The following is a 22,720-nucleotide window of genomic DNA, read 5'->3' as shown; positions in this document are numbered from 1 at the left end:
TTCAGATGACTTTATTAATCCCTTTGGGAGGTTCCCTCCGGGAAATTGACATCTCCATCTCACACACACAGCACTGTAATTTACAAATCAAACACCCCAAAAGCCAAACACCCATATAAAGATAAAAAGATAAAAAATAAAGATAAAAATAGAAATAAAAAGTAAAAACTAAATAAAAATAAAAATAAAAGCAGTCTCAAACTGCAGATGATCTCTTCGATGGTTTTGTCAGTGACCGATGTGAAATGCGTCAGCGCTAAGTGTCTAGTTGGCTGCAGAGTTGTCATTTATGTTGTGGAAATTATTGTATTTTTAATGCTTTGAACTTCATCATTAATTAATATTCCAAACACATTACACTTAGATGTAGAAATTAGTTCTCTGGGCAGTGGAATTGAAATGTTTGTTAATCTGTTTAATGTAACAAACAGGACAGGAGAGTTGTCACTGCAGTTTTTGATAATTTCAGAAAAATGTTCTAAGCAAAGTCTGTGCTAATCAGTTCAATTAAATTCAATTCAATTCAGTTTGATTCAGTTCAATTCCTTTCAATTTAATTCAATTCAGTTAATTTTACTTGTGCCTTTGCTTTGCATGTTTTAAATGTTTCTCTGCTCAGAAAATAACTGATTTGATCACCAACAACTAGTCATCAAGGTCTACATAAATCAGTCAATGAACCACCAATTTGAGCCAGTGGTGTTTGAGCAAGGACACATCTAAAGTAACAGGGAAGTGGATCCTGAGGTCCTGGACTGAAGAACACAACAAAAAATATAATGGAGGTTAGTCCAATTATGGTTCAATTCAGCCCTTTTTTTTATCGTATCATCAATACCTATGTCATATAGTGTTTAGATATCAAACACATTCCTACATCATGACACTGAGATATTTTCAATAGATCAGTGATATGTGAGGAGCATGAGCTTAAAACCCATCTCAATCATGCTGTGACAGCATGGACTTAACTGTATGGCAGAGTACTAAAATGTTTATAATAATAATTTTCATGTTTTTCAAGATCTCCCAGGTTAGCCAAGAAATATAATCCCTCCAGTATGTCATAGATCGGCCCTGAGGCCATATTCCAATTCAACAGAGCCAACCATCAGACATCCACTTAGATGACTGACTTACATTACGACAAGATGGCTCATCTAGATGTTGAGGAGAAGTGGCGCTTTTCATCTGGTACCTCTCAGATGACTGAACTTCTTACGTTATCTCTAAGGGAGAATCCAGAAACCCTGCAGAGGAATACCCATTATGTTTGACTATACGTGAGGTTATGAACAAAGATCAACCTCTAGATCTTGCCTTTTGACTCAACCCTCTTTTCAACACAGACCAGTGAAGGGGCCACATAACTGCAGATACTGCAACGCTCCATTCTTTCCTCACTCATGAACATGACCCTAAGATACTTAAACTCTTTCACATGAAACAACATCTCAATTCTGAAAGAGGGGGATTTCACCGTGTTACAACTGAGAACCATAGATCTCAGTTGGAAAGTACTGATTCTAATAGGTCATTTACGCTAGTAAATCACCTACTCAGTTCTGCTTCACTCGACTGCTCTGCTTGAAGGGTTTTCCATGAGGTGATGGTAGCAGTTAGTGCCCATTTTTTTTGCACCTACTTGGTTGGGGTTCTAACTGAGCTGAGTCAGGCTGAAAATGCAACATCACCAGGATGTAGGCCAATGACATTTAGAGTACCATCTCACAACTCTTTCACATCTGCCATATTTAAAACCTAGCAACAGCGATCGTGATATTTATTTTACGAAAAAACTTTGGTGGAGCAAAAAATGGCAAGCAAACTAGTCAAACTAGTCAAGCAACAAGTCCACAAGTTTCTGTGCCTCGTGGCTGACGACTGCATTCAGAGGGAGCTTGATGGGGCAATGCTTTTCCGGCCGCCTTGCAATGAAGGCTCCACCCAATTGAGATGGTACTGAACTGTAATGGAGAAAAACTGAAACAGAGGCGAGAAGAGTCACGACGAGTCGAGGTGAGTCAAAAACTGTATAATGGAAAAGGGACATAAGTTTGAGAATCAGCCATGGTTCTCAGTTTGGAAGAGCTGATTTTCATCCACACTTCACACTTTGGTTGAGAACAACTCCAGTGAGAGCTAAAGATCCCTGCTCAATGAGGTCAACAGGACCACATCATCTGCAAAAAGCAGAAAAGAGATCCTTACACCACCCAACTGGACCGACAGAAGCGACAACAAACTCTTGATTTTTTTGTAATCCATAAGAATTTATCTAATTGCCCTTAGTCTGGCCCATCAACCAGGACTAATTTCCCTGGCCAACATAACTCCTGGGATTATTTGGGCATGCAAATCCCCTCCACTACGATAAGGTGGCAATCCCAGGAGGGGTGCATGTACCACTGATTTTGCAACAGTGGTTCACTATTTCTGACAGTTTAAAAGACATGTGGTGTTTCTAGTTAACTTGAACATTTTCCGTAAAAAGGTTGCCAAAAGCAGCAAAAACATTAACACGGAGAACATAAAGGGAGCTTAACAAACAGTGAGAAATATTGTGTGGTTTTGACATCTGTCACTTTCTACTTTCCTTACACAAATGATGTTTGCAGACAATAAATTTGGCTTAGCTACTAGGCTATCATACAAATCTCTGCTGTTTGCAGACCATGTGTGTGGTGCTGTATATTGTATCACTTTATTTCTGCAGTAAACTCTAACACACATCCTTGAACTATTCTAAACATAGCAACATGTATTTTTCCATTCAAATACTTTTACATCCAGTATGTCCATTCTAAATGTAATGATTAAATAAATAATTGTGTTTTATTTCAAAGCTACAGCATAGGAAAAGAGTAACCCCAAAGCACCGGGCATTTTTGGTTTTCTTTTGTTTTCACATATTTTAGAAACACTTGTTACAAATGAATGGAATAAATTATGAGCTGCACATTTATTTATTTACACACACACACACACACACACATATATATATATATATATATATATATATATATATATATATATATATATATATACATATATATATATATATATATATATATATATATATATATATATATATATATATATATATATATTTATATATATATATATATATATATATATATATATATATATATGTATATATATATATATATATATATATATATATATATATATATATATATATATATATATATATATATATATATATATATATATATATATATATATATATATATATATATATATATATATATATATATATATATATATATGCCAAAATGTTAATGATTATCTGTAATTCTTTGTTTAAAAAAAAACAGCATTTTAATTACTTTTTATTAGTGAAGTTGCAGACCAAAGCAGATTAGTTCTGCTTGTGGCACATTCATTTAGTTAATGTCTGTATATTCGAAAATGTTAGATTAATTTACTGTACCTAAAATTATTTTTTCATTTATTTCACCTGATCTGATAAGGTTATTTCCAAACTGTTAGCTGTGATATTATTATGAAGTAGTGTATATGCAAGCTTAAGGTTTAAGGGTTTTAAATGTGTGTTGAAAGTTTTATCACTGGAATAGTTCTACCTATTCAAAGCCAAAAGTTTTTGCACACTGAATAAAGAATGTGCATAATATTCAATTGAAATCCTCTGAAGTGAAAACCTTGTCACAGATTTACAATGTGAGGTATTTTTTTTTTTTACCATACTGACAAAAAAAGATGTGTTTGGAGAGAAATTTCTTTTTAAAATTAACCTTTTGAAAATCTGTTTAAATTATATGTGCAATCATTGTGTAAAGGGAAGTCTTCCTTCTTAGAGACTGAAAAACTTTTAGACATTGCTTGTTTTCATTTTTCTTTTCCATGAGAGCACCCCTTAAACTCACTTTGCACTAAGATTTATATATGAAGGCAGAGAGGCAACATCCGATGCAGATCCAATTGAATGTGTTGGATGTCTGAAGACACATTTCCTGTTTTCCCCATATTCTTTTGTTTAGTGAAGATATTGATAATGCTGCTCAAAAACAACACGAAAACACAAACTATAAGCCTCCAATGCTTATAACTGTGCTTATATTTATTTACACACCACTGGAACAGGCAGTTAAAAAACTTGCGTTTGTGTGTGTGGGTGTCAGGGGGAGGGGGATGTGACTTGCTTCTGTAGCCTCAACAAAGAGTGTAAAAGAAAGAATAAAAAAGGCTTTGTGAGTTGTGGATAAACAAAGACTAAGACTAATTACTGCTGGGGGTCAGCAATCCAGAATCAGATTGAAAGCGTTGGGTGTTGCCATAAATTTATAGCAGTCACAGTGATTTTAATAACATGAATGGGCAATTTCGCAGTGATTCTTCAGAGAAAGGGGGCATGAAAAAGTTGTGAAGAATTGATGATGGACTCTTTGAGAGGGAGTGAGATAAAATTGACCATGAAATCTGGAGCTTGGAATTCAATTGACTGGAAGAAGGGAAGAGGAAAAGGTGTGAGGCGTGATCATAAAGATTGCTTTGTCTTTCTGAAAATGCTAGGGTTAATTTGCACAGCAGTCAAAAGGATATTTTAAATGGTAGGAGATCTCTCGGGACAAAAGAAGGCCTAATAAGATTAAATGTAGTAAACATCTGGAATAGTTGCAGTGATTTGTGCTCAGTTTCTCTCTGAGAGTTTTGCATGTTTTTGTAAAATAATTGGTGTTTTTAATTAATATATATTAACAGTATGCTGTATTTTCTTTTAAGCCTCTTAAAATCTAACACAGTATCGTTTTATTTTTTGTATGAAAGAATATCAGAAGTTGAAGATGTCATGAAAGTGAGAGGTTGCACTACTTGACAAATTAAAGTATTCAACAGCGGTAAATATCTTACATTCCATCAGATAATACAGTATATACAACATTTTATGTATAGCGACTTTCTATTATTGTTAGCAGGCATATTTCAGTGTATACTTGATTCTCACAAGGATGCCTATAGTCTGACTTTGATTATTCCAACCATTGCTTTGTTACTGCAACTTTTTGAAATGCTGAAAGCACAATCTTTTCTTTGTGGGATTCAAACTTTGCACTTATGAATAATAGATCTTCAGGAAATCACACATGCACATGCTGACCATGGTGGGGACAAAAGCGTGTGTGTCTGTCTATCTTTTCCAACATCATTCAGTAGCTACTGCCTACAGTAGATGAGTAACACTGTTGGTTGTCTTCCAGGGTTATATACAGTGACCTGTGACATTTGGTTGCCTTGTGTTCGTTATCTTGAGCGCAATGTAAATTTTACCATTTGTATCCATTATACTGATGTCACCATTCAAAAGTTTTTGAAAAAAATTTGCTTATAATATTGGATCAATTATAGTAAAAAGCATAGCTTTTATTGTGGCCAAGGTCACATGGAGTTTTTGAAACTGTCTCATTTTCTGGTGCCTTTGGAAACATAACAAAAAGTATTAATTTATTAAAATAGCGTTTTGAAAATCAAAATTTTGTAGCAGAACCCTTTGCAATGGTCGTTTAATTAGTTTGTTGCAGATTAAGGTCTTGTTCCTACACTTCAGCTGCACACGCAGCTTCACAGAGTTGTAATGTCCTGTACGTCTTTACCGTTGTCATCTCCCAGGGATTGTGTTATTAGAATATATGCTTTTTAGAACATTTTTATTTCTCCGGTGTGGGCTGGCACCAGCTTGACCTTATAATCCTCAGCATTCCAATATTTTTGCGTCAGAACTGGTGAAGACACTGCAGGGACACAATAGACGACTGTTTTGTTCTCTTTGCCCTGAACCCCTCAGAGTTCAGTATACCGGATAAAGTTACCAGGGCATCCCACCTGCTAAAGTTCTGTTTGTAGCAGGTGTTGAATTCATGCAGAGGAGCATTTGTGACACAACCTTCCTCAGTTCAGGATCAGCTGAATGAGGGAGCTTGTACTGAATTTGATATGAGAAGACCTTGATGATAGTAAAGGAGTGAGTACATTTGAGTTCTTATGGACAGGTGAACAAAGACCAGCAACTCTGCAGATTTTCCACTTAAAGGCCCAGTCTTCCTCTTCCTTTGGAGATTCCAGTTTTTTAAAGTCTACTGCACTATGCTTCACATGTTCTCCCATGTGCTTTTTTCAACGAAGCAGCCTCAGTGGTGGTTCAGAACCAGTGCCTAACGTAGGACTAGTTCTTTGTTTTTCTAACAGCCAACCATGAAGAACGCACTTTTTCAGAGCAATGAAAACTGGTGTTAATCTCCTGGGCTGCATTAACTGTGTATGTTGTTCTTCAGGAGCACATCAGCTGGCCAGTAGAGAAGGCTGTAAGCCATCATTCCTAGTTGCTCTTTAGTAGCTGTTTTGGGCTCATGTGATAGTGATAATTGAATTATTTAACATTAACACACAATAAGGATCTTAACTTGGGTCCTGGTGTACTAATGATTACATTTTTGTTGTTGGTGATTCAGTAATATTGGAGGGAACCCTGGACCTTAGTATATGGCCGGACTGATTAGTGGGGCTGATTAGTTGATAACTTTAACTAGTTTGTAACTCGTTAATAACTAAGAATTTAAATTAACAAAATTAAAATGGATGATAAATGTTGGTAAATTGCAGTAACAGACTTGAAATGACCATATCCAGGTAAATGTCTGAGGGTAAGGGGGGGTTCAGGTCGTATTTAGCCCACGTTTCAGACTCGGGCCAGGAATTAAAAAGTAAACAAACTACTAAATCAGATGTAACTGACAGACGTGCACAGCTTTAGCATCAATACTGGATATTTACAGTGAATTAATGTTGAATAAATGCCACATATCAGTTCTCTTAGCTTTCACTGTTAGTTGTACTTTAGTACTGACTTGCCCCTAACTGATAATAAATTCTTTCAATCCGTCTGACGTCTGAAGTCGGAAATTATTTCCCTCATTGATACATTTATGAAAACAAGTTTTACTTCAGTAGGATCAGTCTGTAGAGCTCAGATGTGGCAGAGATGGAAATGGGTCACACCGAACAAACTTTCCGAAGATTTCCTGATCTAAATAGGATATTCGATTAAAACAAAATAACAACATCCCCAATAACATGACACATCATCTACATCAAAATCCCAAAGTCATTCCCTCGGCCCACTTGAAAGAGTTTGGTGAAAACCAGGGTCCAATCCGTTGTCCAGGAAGGCCCTTCATCATGGCAATAGAGAACAAAGAAAGCCAAAACCTTATGCTATTAAAATAGATTCACCAAAACCAATTGTTGTATATTAGCTTGGAAATGACACGGAGGAACTGATGAGAGCTTTTAGCTGCAGATGGAGTTTCCCCATACCATGAAATTTGTATACTTGGCTACTAAGAAAACAATTCTTGCTGGTAGGTTGAGCAGCCTTCCTGTTTTCACAGAGAAAGTGACACTGGGAGAGTGAGCGAGTGTGAAGCCTCTTTAATTGGCTTCGGTCACCCACAACGTTGAACCAGAGTGCCACGCAGCTTAGCAAAGGAACTGGGCACAGGGCCTGATAGATATTTTATCGCCCAAGTTAACGGTTAATGAATTCCCAAAGTGAAATCTGTCACTTCAAAAATAAAGAGGAAGGCAAATTAAAGGGAGATAGAGAGAGACGGGGGAAGAAAGGAACTGAAGAGGGTGACACAGTTTTAGAATGCCCTATCTTTTGGCCATCCGTTTTTCAATGGAATAAAGAAAACTCAGCCTCTTTCTTCTCCTCTTTTCTTATTCCACCTCTTTTTTCACCCTCCCATCCTCCTATCTCTCACACCGCTTTTCTCTGCAAAAATTCTCATGAATGATTTATATGTGTCTTGTTATCAGCAATGATTTCTATAGACCCCGACACATTCACCAAGACATTTGTGGCGTAATTGTTAATTTTAATGCCATAATGGCTTCAGATGGGAGCTTTGATTAGACATTTATTACACAATTAAATGAAACATACTCAAGAATCACAAAAGGCTTCCGTAATTATTTCAGGCCATTAATAAAATGGGCATTAAATTATATTGGACACAAAAGAGAAGTGAAATAGATTTCCATTAGAGCAATAGCGGCAGAGAGGGGTAATAGATCCTGCCTGAATTCACTCTGAAATTAATTGTTGCCCAGCCTATTTCCACACACAGAGGAATAAATGAATGAGAAAAGAGAGGAAGAGGAGAACGAGTTGGTGGCCAAGAGAGTGAGGGGAGGGTGTTACATTAAGAGCCTCTGATAAAAACCTTTTGTTTGACGCACTACAATGGACCCTCAATTCAAGAGAGTCAGACCAATTTTAGTTTCCGTCCACCTCTGCAGAGTTCTGACTTGAGCTTCTATCTTGCTCTCAAGTTTTTTGTGCTTCTGAATAAACATCTTTCACAGATCAACCTGTGAATGCATATATCTAAATGTATGACCTAGTAGAAAGTAATATGAAGGGCGAGATGCCATCCGAAGACTAACTGCTGGTTGAAGAACCGGGCAGTGAATTACAAGATATCTATCTGTTCTTTGATTAATAAATGACCTGCTGGATCACCTTCCAGCTGCAAATGATATCGGTCAAACTAAGTAGATAAGAAGAACATGTATAGAAGCTGTGACTCAATCAGAATCTTCAAGAAAGAAATGCCAGGGAAGATAATCAAAAGCTGGTCGTAGCTTCAATGAAATGTGAAAAAGAAGAAGGAAAAAAAGAGAAAAACACAATGGAGCAAATTTATTTTCCATCATTTCTGAACAGTGAGATTATGACAGTTAAAACACATCAAAGCCCAATGTATGGCAAAGACTTTCTGAAGCTACTTCCAGTGGGAGCTCTAAATTGAACGGCCCTTTGAAATACCAGTCTCTTGAGATCTTCAGTAAAAGTGTAAAAGAAATAGAAAGTGATATCTCACAAGGCTAGAAAAGATCATTCAGCCAAAATTAATTAATCATTCACTGATACAGATTTTTTCCCCTCCCCATCAGTCTGCTTTGCTTCAAGCGCTCTTACTTTCTTTAACTGTATTCTCTTCATTATTGCACATTTGAGTTGGCCCGGTCTTTACCAACACTGCAACGCACTGGTATATTTTATTTCATGTACAGGTTTCGCCACTTCATAATTCAGGATGTAAAAGTCTGCAAATAAAGCAAAGAGAAAAAGAAGAAAAGACAGCTCATTGATTTTTGAAAATTGGAGACAATCAAAGTTGCAAATTGGAATATTGATGTTCAGGTTTGGTTTTGTTTTTCACCTGATCTGCAGCGGTTTTCCAGCACATCTTCAGGTCCCAGATGAGCAGAAGTACAGGTGATCCTAAAGTGAAGGTGATAAACAAAAAGACAAGATAATTAGAACAATTTCAGTTATGCAGAATATTTATAAGAACCTGAATGTAGGATGTACTGCTTTGGCATTTACTTGACAATTTCATGTGAAAGTGAGCCACAATAATGCCCACTCCAATATAAGTTAGCTCTGGGTTTTCTATACTCACTTGACCACCAAATCCAATTAACAAAATAATTATACTCCACAAAGAGCTTTATGAAAGAAGAATTTTCCTGGTATTAAAAAGGAGAGAGTAAGGTTGAATTCGGACACATGAATGATGTTCTACGTTGAGATATGGCTCCTACGAGAGAGGTAATAAGTTCATAAAAATGTGTCACGATTGTTATCACAAATATCTTAGTTCAATGGTTGCAAAGATGCTGCTATTTAATTCAAAAATATCAAAAAATGAAATATTTTCATAACTGTGAAAACAGAGGTTCTCGTGTGGACGCTCCTATCAGAGATGAGTCTTGTATCATCATCTTGTTTGAACTTAATCTTTCTTCAAGGTTTTCTTGCATGAAGAAATGGGAGTTTTCAAGAATATTTTTTTCTTCTTTTTTTTTTAAGGGAAGCGTGACAGAGAGAGAAAACACTTTTACTTTGGCTTTGGCCTATTATCTATTCAGGTTGAAGTATTTTATCAGTATTTTGAACCCAAATGTTTCATGAGCGTCATTTATGCTGGATGGTTCTACACTCCAGCCCCTTGTTCTGTGGAAAGAGCAAAGGTTCTGGAAGTTGCCACAGTCGGACAGTCATGAATGTCTGTTTCTTACGAGCAGTTTGATTGCCATAGGTTCATTCTGATGTTAGATACTAGATCCCTATAGGAATGCACTCCGAGAAGGTGGTTACTTTGCTGACAGGCACTGAGATGAGTTGAGCTAGCAGAATCTCAGGGGACCAGGCAGGTTTCAACGAAAACAGAAACTTGAAAAGACAAACTGAGCAGAGACTTCATAGCTCGTTGGTCCAGAGCAATGTTCTTTTCTTTGAGTTTCAGCCTAGCACAAGTTTGATCTTTGTCAAGGTCTGGAAAAAAGGAATACAAAAGCAGACATGATCCAAAACCAACCCTTTTCTTCAGTTATGTACAGAGAAATGACTGATAGCCTAGGAAATAAAAAATAGACATTTAATTGTGCTATTGGCATCGTCAGACTCAAAGTGAGAGAAAGGAACGTTTGAAATTTGTTCTAATATCTGCTGAAGTGTTGTGAGCTGGTTTATTATTTGTTTATGTGGGACATAGTGCTGTAAAGCAATATACAATTGTCACATGAGGCGACTGGGATGGGGATCCCTGTTCATTTGTGCGTTTTTTGACACAAAGATCTCATGAATGAATGTATCAAATACCTGGTCTTACAGGGTTATTTATGCTGTATACAATAGCTGCTTGATGAGAAAACACTGGAGGTGCTGGGCTCTGGATCAGAACTGGTAGGAAACCACATCAGTGATCTGATTCTTCCTGTACCATTGACGATGAAAGCAGATGAGGTAGATCTCCAATGCTTTGCTCATCCTGGAATCATGCTGAATGGGTAATAGGCCAAATCATTGAAAGGATCTATCACTAATACTTATTTAGGACCTTTTCCACAATCAGCACGTTCAAGTTTCTCATGTTGTTGTTTTAGCAGGGTTGGGAGTTTTCAACATTGAGATAAACCTTAATTTTGAGCAAGAGGCTTCCATTTCTGCTGTTTTGATGAACTAGCATGGAAACATAGATGTCTTCTTCAGGAAATATCAGACACCACATGGACTACTTGCCTAAAAGATTCTTGGAGACTGCTTTGTGAGTTTGAAAATATATAAATGTTAAGCTGTATCACAACCCAACAAACTCACTATCCAGAAGCAGTTTTGTAGTTCTTCTCTGGAGTAGTTGTAGAGACTGAATATCAGATCATGGGATACAACCATAACAAAATAATTTGCTTTTACCAAAACGCTGCAGGGCATGGCATACATGCACATCGTGGGACCTCTGTTCATTTGATTTATCAATGCACTGGATGATTTTTCTATTGCACTGTATTCTATGGTTACCATGCCTATATATATATATATATATATATATATATATATATATATATATATATGTATATATATATATATATATATATATATATATATATATATATATATATATATATATATGTAAATATATATATATATATATATATATATATATATATATATGTGTATATATATATATATATATATATATATGTATATATATATATATATATATATATATGTGTGTGTGTGTGTGTGTGTGTGTGTGTGTGTGTGTGTGTGTGTGTGTGTGTGTGTGTGTGGGTGTTATGTTAGTGTTTAGCAGCAGTTCAGACTCTACTGGGTAAATCTTATCTAGAGAGTCAGAGTCTCAAGTGAAAGGCTGCAATCCCCCAGCAAAGAACGCTAGCTATAAATTAGTTTTGTTTTTTTTTTCTTTCTAAATGAAGGTCAGAAGAGGCACATCCTTCCTTTTGTGATAATTTATCCCTATCTCCTGTTATCTCAGTTTTGCCCCCTTAATCCTAATTGTATTGTATAATTGTGTGATGTGGACCTCATGGTCTTTGAAGTATTGGCCTATCCTTTCATTATTACCTGATGCCTTGAACCTCTGCTAATTTTTTCTGCTCTGTTCTGTGTGTTATCCACTATTGCAGAAGAAAAAGAAGAAGCAGCTCAAGTTCAGTCAATTTGAATTTTTTACAAGTCTGATTTAACTATTTTATTGAGAAATTATATGTATAATACACATCTCTCTCTCTCTGTCTCTCTCTTTCCCTCTCTCTCTCTTTCTCTCTCTGTATAGATACAGTGTGTATATACATATATATATTACGTGTTGGAAAAACATTTACAGTGTGGTTTTCTGCTCCTTTGATTGATTCTTTGAGTCTTTGAATGCTACTTGGAGAGGGATAATGTAATAAATTCTACAGTATTGTGAAAAGACTTTGAGTGTATGTAATTGCTTCCAGAGTAAAACAAAAGGCCTGATGTGTTAGATATTGCAGGATCGTGTATTAACAATTTTTGTATACAAGTCTGTATATGTTTTACACTACCTTGACTATGAACACTCAGTATTTACATTTATGAAGTTATTACATGAAGCAGATGCAATATGATCCATAAATAAGGCTCAAAAGCAACTTAGCTTTATTCTGTAACTGATCATCAGTTTCCATTAGAAATGAGATTTTTCTATTTTGGTCTGGGATGTGAGGGCTCATGAGGAGATTAACTTTTTGTCAGATCAGTGTCTGTGTTTGTGTGTGTATTTGTTGACTTGGTTTAAACAAACCAAAAAAATAACATGACAAAAAATGTAAGATTTTTAAATGGAGTTCATATTATATGTCTAAACTAAATAAAAAAAAAAGTGAATTGAACTAGCCAATTGCTGGTATTGTGTAGTGACTGAATGTTTCATGTTGCTCAGACATCCACCATGAAACCATCTTGCTGGTGGTATAAACACAACTTACTGTAGATGTAATGTTTTTCGGAAAATGTACTTTGGGTTACATGTACATGTAAGTATGTTACACTTGGCCACCCAGAAAAATAAAAATGTGTGTATTGCAATGAGTTTTTACAGTTCTCCAACAGTTTAATAGAAAAAATATTCACTTGTAAAATAAGAAGCAAACACATAGTCACAGACACAAACATATATATATATATATATATATATATATATATATATATATATATATATATATATATATATATATATATATATATATATATATATATATATATATATATATACATACAAAATACATACAAACATACAAAATATGTATATACATACATATTTTGTATGTATGTATATGAACAGACAGCCATCACTAAATAGGATGAAAATACAGTAAGGGGTATTGAAGTGTCAGCCTTAGCTATTAAGTTTTCAGGAAGGACGCAGCAAAGCCCTGAGCTTCAGCACCATGGACAGTTCCGCTGCGGAGCTTACAGCGCTGCTCTCCGGGAGCCGGCTGGGCTAATGGGCTCTGCGTGTCGGCCGCTCCCCATTCACTAGTTCAAGATAGATGGATGGACACGTGTCCGAAAATAATCCCACTTTTATGTCACAGCGCGTTCACGCATGCTCGCCCTCGTGCTCGACACTGTTTATTTGAATTTTATTTCACAAATAGTCCAAGTTGATATAATGATCTATAGCACCTATGCATTTCCAAATCTTATAATGGTCTATCGTATGCATACTGAGTAATATAGTCATGCTATAAACTTTTATAAATTGTGCATGTTGTGATTTATTTTTTAAGTTCCCTTTTCCTATTACATGGAGTTCCGACTTGAAGTTTACGTTTTTACTCCGTAACGCGTTTTCCAGTAGCAAAACCCAAACCGTACCAGCATATTATATTTTATTCTCACAATTTCATCTCAGACAATAACCGGGCAGAATAGAGCAATATCGGGCTATAATAAAGAAAACTAAAGAGAAAATGCTGATGGAAATATTCTCAATCCTTGACAAAATCAAAACCCACTGAATTTCTCATTATCCCGCTAAATTGTTGCGGGGACTGTCGGGCGTGTATTTACTAGACAATCAGCATTTGAATAAGAAACATAGCTGACTTCTCCCTTGTGAGTGGGACGCTCAGCCCCTAAAATAATTTCCTGTTATCTAATTCATTGATCTCAAATGGAGTCTAAGCTGGTGTGGGTTTGCTGTCCCCTAAACGCCACACTGCAGACGCTGTTCTGTGAAAGATAGCGTAACGTAATTTAAAACTTCAATGAAAGCTGAAACATACAGTTCAAAACATGCAGTATACTACCTTGTGGTCGCAGATGAACATTTAGTCTTCCGATTTAGGAGGTGTGGAGGAGATATTTCGTTCTTACATTAAAAATAATACTGTCGTGCGGGTAAATAATAATAGGGTAAAAAAAAAAAAAATCTGGAATTCGGTGTAAGGAGGCTCTTTTTTTGTAGAAGAAAATGCTGGTTTTCTTAAGGATTGGGACCATTTCGGGGTTTATAGCGAAAGATATGATGGAAATCTTCTGGTTACATGCTGCAGGCTGACGCATGCGTATGTGTGGAGAGGGGGCGCAGAGAGAGCGTGAGAAAGAGACACAGATGGGGTTGAAATATGGGAATATCACAGGTTGAACGATCAACATTTTTTCTTTTTTTTTGCCCTTCATGGTCCAAAAGTAAAAGAATTTAGTTTTTTTTTACTACAGAACAATATCTTAGTATTACCAGGTAAAAACACTTACACTCATATATATATATATATATATATATATATATATATATATATATATATATATATATATATATATATATATATATATATATATATATATATATACATATATTGATATATATTGATATATATCTATGTATAGGCTGTGTGCGTGCGTGCATACGCGCGTGCATGTGTGTGCATGTATGTATGTATGTAGTCTTTTTTCTTGTCAAGGACTTTATGTAATAGTATATTAATATCGGTTATGTTTGCATCAAGTAATTCAAGTGACACGTTAATGAGGCTTAAATGAGCTTTAAAGTAGCCTAAAGTGCCGCACAGCCTATAGAGAGCAGAGACAAAGATGAAGTGCTGATATTTGGCCTACAACATCTGCGTGTCCTGCTGAGTGCTCGTGAGCGCATGCATACAGTATCTACAAATACCCAGAAATATAGGCCAATGACTACCTAAAATAAATCTATATTGCAGTGTGTAACTAACCAAAAACGACTATCTCCAGTCACAGTATTTTAACGTGTGTGGGGGGTTTGAGGCTGGGGGCAAAGAGGAAGAAAAAAAAATCTGTCTGCCTTTCGTTTAATAATCACAGCTGAAGGAATCATATATCAACCACATTAGCCCGAGGCCAATTAGGCAATGGTCCTCACTGAAATTAGCATTTTAAAACGATCACTCAGTGCCTCCTTAAGACCACATGCACTGTCACAATTACAGGCTCACAATGACGACTTTTCTAAAAAACGCTTTTACTTGATGTAATATTTTCTGAATGTTTGTAATTCCGTCCCGATGTGTAGTCTGAAGTTTCACTAGTTTCTGCGGCCGGTGTCGGTCTCAGCTGAGCTCTGCAGACGGGCCTGAATGAAATGTTACCTTTGTTGATGTGTTTTTTTTTCTTTTTTTTTAATAACTCCCTCATGGTTTGGGTTTTTTTTTTTTTGTGAAGCCTCCTCCTCCTTGTGCTGCCGAAGTGTCCTTGAGCCAGGTACAGAGGAGCTGGATATGTTTGTTCATTTTGCTTAAGTGGCTCCTTTGAATCCCATGGGTAATTTTTTTTCTGTTATTATGTTATTACTATGTTATTATCATTGCTGTTGTTATCAAGTCAGTACTACCCAGTTTTCAGTTTATATATATATATATATATATATATATATATATATATATATATATATATATATATATATATATATGTTCATGTGCAAATCATTTTAAAAGAGGCTATATTCTCTTATTCTCTTGCATGCCGTCTACCCTCTGGATTGAAGAAAGATTTAAATGGGAGAGGTTGAAGGTCCACGTTTGTTGCGACTCATTAGGTTTCATTAGATGGAATCGGAGAGGGATCACAAGTATTACCCCCTCTAGACACAAGCGCACGCACGCCCATACACATAGAAACACACACCCTTATTTCCTTTTTCTTTTTGTCTTCTACTACCATCCCGTCTTTTGTTTTTTGTTGTAATGTACATGCCTGTGTGTGTGTTTTTTTTCGTGAAGGTATTCTAATAGCCGGTCTCCGTGCTGATTGGGCGCTCAGGTTAGTGAGTGAACGCCCTGCAGATTATGTCAGATTGCGTGCGGAAACCAAACCAGCCCAGCCTTTGAACTTCACCGCTTTTGGCTCGTATTCACGCTCTTCCGCTCATTTCCAAACCAGGTGCTTGACGACAAACCTCAGAGAGAGAGAGAGGAGAGTCTGTGACAGAAAAAAAAAATCACAGTGGACACTTTTATGAATCCTGCAAAACTGAATGCGGAACATTGCTTTCACCTTTGTGGATTTTTTTTTTTTTAAAACGTGTGTGCAACTTTCATGTGTTTTTTTTATTTTTTTTGTTGCCGCAGGTCTGACAGAGTTGTGAGCGGACTTGGTGCGAGCGCGTCAGTGTTTTAACTCGGGGAAGAAGAACCGAACCTGGCGCTTGGATTTTTTCCCCTTTTCTTTTTCCTTTTTCGCTTTGTTTGCCCCCCCAGAAAGCAAGCTGAACATCATCGACTGTGGCATGACCGGTATAACTGGCATTTCGACAGGTGAATAATTTCCCCTAATTCCTTCCGATAAGAACTTTCCCTTGTCATTACTTTTTATTGGGGAAGGGGGATAAAACTTAAGTTTTTTTAAAGATGTCGAAACCCGCTGATCACATCAAGAGACCCATGAACGCGTTCATGGTTTGGTCCCGGGGCCAGCGGAGGAAAATGGCCCAGGAAAACCCCAAAATGCACAATTCGGAGATCAGCAAGAGACTGGGCGCGGAGTGGAAGCTGCTGTCGGAGTCCGAGAAGAGACCGTACATCGACGAGGCCAAGCGGCTGCGGGCACAGCACATGAAGGAGCACCCCGACTACAAGTACAGACCCCGGCGTAAGCCCAAAAACCTGCTGAAGAAGGACCGCTACGTGTTCCCGCTGCCCTACCTGGGGGACGCCGAGCACCTGAAGGGGCTGCCGGTGTCCCAGGACTCGCTGCTGGGCGCGGCGGACAAAGCCCGGGCGTTCCTGCCGCCCTCCTCCTCCTACTCCTTCCTCGACCCCAGCCAGTTCAGCTCCAGCGCCATCCAGAAGATGACGGAGATGCCGCACGCGTTGAGCACCAGCACTTTGCCGTACGCGTCCTCGTTGGGATACCAGAACGGCGCGTTCGGCACCCTCGGGTGCCCCAGCCAGCACACCCACACCCACCCGTCGCCCACGAACCCGGGCTACGTGGTGCCGTGTAACTGCACCGCCTGGTCGGCGTCCAGTTTACAGCCGCCCGTGGCTTACATACTGTTTCCAGGTATGACCAAGACTGGGATAGACCCGTACTCATCCGCACACGCCGCTGCCATGTAACCTTCAAAAAACTGCTTCTTTTTGTTTTGATTTCATTTTTTGTTCCCCACTTGAATACAGAACATGCATGTAAATAAGTTCCGGACAGTGCGCCCCCCAACCCCATCACAAAAAGGCATAAACTTTGTTGAGTTGCCGCGGACTCTTGGCCAAAAAAAAGAAAAGACAGAAAAGAAACTTTTGCAGAAATCCAACAAGTTCTTCCTGAGCAAAAAAAGGAGCTGGGGTTTGGACGTTAAGGATGGAGCCCATGTGAACTGTAAGAAAAATGTAAATGTTATAACGTTTATGGCAACCAGAAAAAAGGAGGCCTTTAATTTTATTTATTATATGTACATTTCAGTGCTGATATGCTGAGTTGTGTTGATTATCGCTATAGGCTACTCGTTTATTTTGAAAAATTGGCTTGCACAATTAGGGTTCTCATTTCCTGTATAGGCCAAAATAGTCCACGTTTGGTAATTTTATGACGATGTTCTGGATATAGGGCCGAAATCCGAACACATGGGCTGCTTTATATACGGGTTATTTTGTTTATATTAAAATACCTGAAGCATACAAATAGATGGACTGTTTAAGATGACAAAAGGGAGGGTGAAAAATCATTCAAAAGTTTCAGTTTGCATTATTTCCTGTGGATCACTCCTCCCTATTTAAGTTTTTTTTTAATAGCAATTATCATAATCATTATTATTATTATTATTTTTGAGGATCACTTCTATTTGAATTCAAGGAGTTCTATGTGTATTTTCTATTTAAGATGGTAATTTAAAACATGTCATGTTATGGAAAGGATATTGTATCCAGAAGGTTGATACCTCCTGCTCTTTGTTCAAGTGCTGAGCAAAGACATTTTGAATAAAGACAATCTGTCTTCAACCAGATCAATTTCCTGTATTTGTAGGTTATTGATTTGACAAAGATAATATCATCATGCATAGATGCAGAGGGGCGGCCAAAATACCACGATACAGCTTCATTAAATAAATATTACGTCATTAGACCAATAGAAAGTCATATTGATAATAATAATATAGGGATCAATAATGAATATTTAAAAGTTGTGATAATCCCCCCAGGGGTTTTTTAGATAAACAGACTCCACAGAACAAGTCGGTGCTCCTTCTTGTATGTGGCAGTTGATGCTGTCGACTTTAATTATTTCCTCAACCAGATTTAATTACCTGCGTACATATGCTGCTGCCTCTTTTTTAGTTGCATCGTTGTTGTGACAATTCTCCACATTATCAGAGATGCAGGCTTCAGGTGGGTTGTTGCTGCGGCGCTGTGACACCGGGATGAACCGGTTTGTGATGTTTGACAGCTCAACAGAGGCCCCCGGAGGGATTCCGCCCGTCCGACTTGTCTGACTGCTTAATCACTTCAAGGAGCTGCTTAATTATAGGTTTAAGTCATGGAACAAAGTCAATGCCATTTTTTTCTTTTTGTGCAACTTTTCTGACTACTTGTGCAGCAGTCATTCTACGGCTGCAACGGTGTGTCAATGTGTGTGTTTGCTGCTGCAGCCAAAACTCCGCTTGCACTTCTCTGCATTAAAACTTCTCCCACGAGCTCGAACCTGTACCAACTTGAATGAAACACGGAGATGAAAAAGCAAAAGCCAGATCGAACCAGAATTTCAATGTGAATATGGCAACATTTTCATTTTGGTTTTCCTTCTTACTCTCATTTTAATAGAGGATAATAGATTTGCGGGCAGTGCGCGCCGCCAGTGTGCAGCTTGGCCATATTAGTAGGGTGGCATTAATTAAAAAAAAAAAAAAAAAAAAAATCATGTCACATCCAAATTGTTTACTTATCTGCCAGGAACATATGTGGAGAGATGTTACCATTCTGCACTATTGCCCAAGGTGCAATCTAGTCCTGGGGAGGGAGGGAGGGAGAGAGGGAAGGGGGGAGAGGAGGGGAGGGAAGGGGGGGCAGATTTTTATGACAGACTTAGTCCTTATCTGCAGCTGTAAATTAGGGTGATACTTCATTGAACCGAATGGGAAGTTTTAGGCTACATCAAACCCCTAAAGCATCCTAATTCAACTTTGAAATGAGACAATTATAATTACTTTCAGAACTGTAGCTGCAGCCTCGGTTACACATATTTCAACCTTAATATATAAGACAGTGAAGTTGTTTGAAATCCCTTTTACAGCCACTTTTTTGCCGGCTAGAATTCACTCACTACCTGTAATTATCCAACTTAGTCACGGGAATTGACTGCGGTTTCAACGGCACTGAAATAAATAACGATAAACGGCATCTGAGAGGTATAATGGGAGGGAAATTATGATTTTAAATTATAGTGGAAAGGGTGTGGTGTGTGCGTCTGTGTGTGTGTGTATGTGTGTTTAAATCTCTCTTCCCCCCTTGACGTTTTTATTGGAGCACAACAGAGAGAATTCAATCTGCCTTATCTCTCCAGGACTCCTTTTCAGCACAAGATCAGAGAAAAAAGGAGAGGATAATTGTTCTTTATTTTATTTAATTTAACGCGACAGCCAGCGCTTTCAGGTCATTTATATGCTTCATTTAGTGATAACAGTCAACGAGGAGGGGAAACACAGTAAAGCTGCCGCTTTGACTTCTTCTTTTCATCATTTTATTCCCTCCACAACACTTTGGTCCAAAAAGAACACATAAAATACATTAAACAAATGTAAAATGAGGTGGCATTTTAATTAAAAACTGGAGGTCATTTACATTACTGCGTTTTAAGTCACCCTGGAACTGTCAGCAGCAACTGGAGTTTGATACGTGACTTATATGCGAGCTAAATTCTTTAATCACAAGAAAAAGTACCAAGAAGGGGCTGTTGATGATGTTTTTAATGACGAGGATGATGATGATATGTAATTATGGTTAGGTAAGCTGATGATAATGATGACAGAGGAAGAAGTAATTGTGTTGAAATGGAAGTTCATAATCAAAAGATCCATTTATTTTTTCCGCGTCTTCGTGTCAGCGGCAGATTAATGGCAACATAGGGATGTGAAAGCTAATCCAATTCCAGCATACTAAATATTGACAACGCCAAAATAAATAAATAAATAAAATAAACACTAAAGAAAAATAATCACTGGCTAAATCCCGGTCTATCTGAAATTGAATCTGGGATACCATTTTGACGGGAGAAACAGTAACCGTACAGTTGTGTTGTTTGAAGACACGGGGGGGTTAAATTTGGGAGTCCCTGGATTCTCATTTGAAAGAAATGAAATGGTGAACGAGCTGATAAAGAAAAAAGACTGGGAGGAGATTGAGGGAGTGCATGAACTGAGAGAAAGGGAATCATGCCACGCTTCTTCAACACCCCGCGCCGGTCCGAAAAGTGATTAAGACCCACACTTTATTCTCTCCGACTGATATGAAGACACTGCGCGTCTTTTACTATCACTATTTATCGGATGCATGCACATGCACACACACACATGCACATGTTGGAGTGTGATTCTTCGGAGATGGTCAGACCTGCAGCATCGGTGCAGGACGCGGATGCGCTTCCAGCAGGGTCGCTCCCTGCACCGGACAGAGAGCTGAGGGTTCAGGCCGCTGCACGACCTGTCCGGTTAAAGCTGCTCTCCTGCAGCGACTCCCACTACTGAAAACTACACCACATTTTACAGAGGTGCGCTAAAAAAGGCGCTCAGAGCAAAGCGAGTCTTGGACTGATCACGCCTTTTTTGCACAATTTTACTGAAAATATTAAAGAAACTGTTTCAAAAGCAAAACTCCATTTATGGATACGCGTTTGGACTGAGGGGATATTGGTGCAAAATGTTGTATTATCTTGTACAACCTCATCTGTGCCAAAGTTTTACTGAAGTGGGTTGCACAATGTTGAGTCCTTTTTTTGTTACTTTTCTCGATATTAAAAGGTAACATCTACAGTGTGTAACAAAAATCACCGTTTTCTCTGTCTTATCCGTCGCCCGGGGTAACCAGTTATCCCATTCTTTTAAATCTTTTACATTTAAATTTAAATTTCTACCAGACGTTTATATGCCAATGAATTACATCAAATGAGCAAATAAGAAATGATCTCCACAATGGCATACAATTGACAAGAAATGTATTTAATTTTGCATTTCTACAACTTTCTTCACATTATGATTTTTCAACATTTTTACTTTTTTCTTGACTTTTTCTTTCATTAACGTTTTGGAGGCTGCAGCTGCTGCTTCTGTAGTTTCTGATCACACAATCTGAGGTCAAGTCCCTATAATTAAATAATAATTATTATAATAATGATAATAACATTTTTTGTGAAGAATAAAGTTCAGCAAGTTAGTGATCTTTTGACTGACTGCTTTTTTTCAGGATCATACACAAGCATGTGGCTGCTTTTGTGTGTCAGTGATTAAATACATGAACACTTTTGCTCAAAATAACCTTGAGTTATTCATGAATAATCAGCTTTTTGTTTTTCAGTACAGCAATTGGTTTAAGATTTGATATAAAGTCTAATTCTGATTCTCATTCTAATCTTCTAATCCCCAGATATTCAGTGAAACATGATTTCCATTTTTTACGACACCTTTATAGATCTTTTGAGGAAGAAAAGATTGAAAATATAAAAATATGAATACTAAACAATATAGAGATTAATGATCATTGTGTGTCAATAAAATTGTTTATTTATATATATATATATATATACATATATATATATATATATACATATATATACATATATATACATACACACACATACACATATACACACATATACACACACACACATATATATATATATATATATATATATATATATATATATATATATATATATATATATATATATAATATAAAAAATATATATACTTATATATATATACACACATATATATAATATAAAAAAATATATACTCATACACATTATACAGTATATGCATATACACGTATGTACAGATATATACTTTTTCTGGTGTTTTCTTGTTCTTTTCAAAAGTTACTTGACACCTTGAGGATTCTGTGATGTTTGATTTATGTGTCCATTAGGTATGTTTGAAGAACTCTTCAGTCATGAAATGAAGAGAGGAGCTCTGTAATCTTTACCACGTAAGCTCATGTGACTCTCCTCTTTAATCAGGTCTCACTTCTTTATCCAGACAATCTCTTTAAATTTCCTTCACAAAATACCCTTTTGGAAAAGTGCCATAACCACAACGGTACAACGGTTCCTGTTGAAATGACACACGCTGAACGTTGAACAGAAAGATGAATGTAG

General features: G+C 37.1%; 1 protein-coding gene and 1 long non-coding RNA gene across 2 annotated transcripts; one reads left to right on the top strand and one right to left on the bottom strand.

Moving 5' to 3' along the window:
• Positions 1-8,762: 8,762 nt before the first annotated feature.
• On the bottom strand, positions 8,763-14,446 carry LOC133457693 (uncharacterized). The gene is made up of 3 exons (XR_009783896.1): positions 14,194-14,446; positions 9,267-9,328; positions 8,763-9,150 (listed from the first exon to the last, which is right to left on the bottom strand). It is a non-coding gene; the product is annotated as an uncharacterized LOC133457693 (long non-coding RNA).
• A 1,824-nt stretch (positions 14,447-16,270) lies between these two features.
• On the top strand, positions 16,271-18,360 carry sox14 (SRY-box transcription factor 14). Its single transcript, XM_061737001.1, has one exon. It carries the CDS (start codon positions 16,768-16,770, stop codon positions 17,476-17,478), a length of 711 nt encoding a protein of 236 aa, XP_061592985.1. The 5' UTR covers positions 16,271-16,767; the 3' UTR covers positions 17,479-18,360.
• Positions 18,361-22,720: the final 4,360 nt, after the last annotated feature.

The sequence above is a fragment of the Cololabis saira genome, chromosome 13 (assembly GCF_033807715.1).
Source record: "Cololabis saira isolate AMF1-May2022 chromosome 13, fColSai1.1, whole genome shotgun sequence".
NCBI lineage: Eukaryota > Metazoa > Chordata > Actinopteri > Beloniformes > Belonidae > Cololabis > Cololabis saira.
The sequence above is the reverse complement of the archived record's forward strand: the minus strand, read 5'-3'. Positions and strand labels throughout refer to the sequence as shown.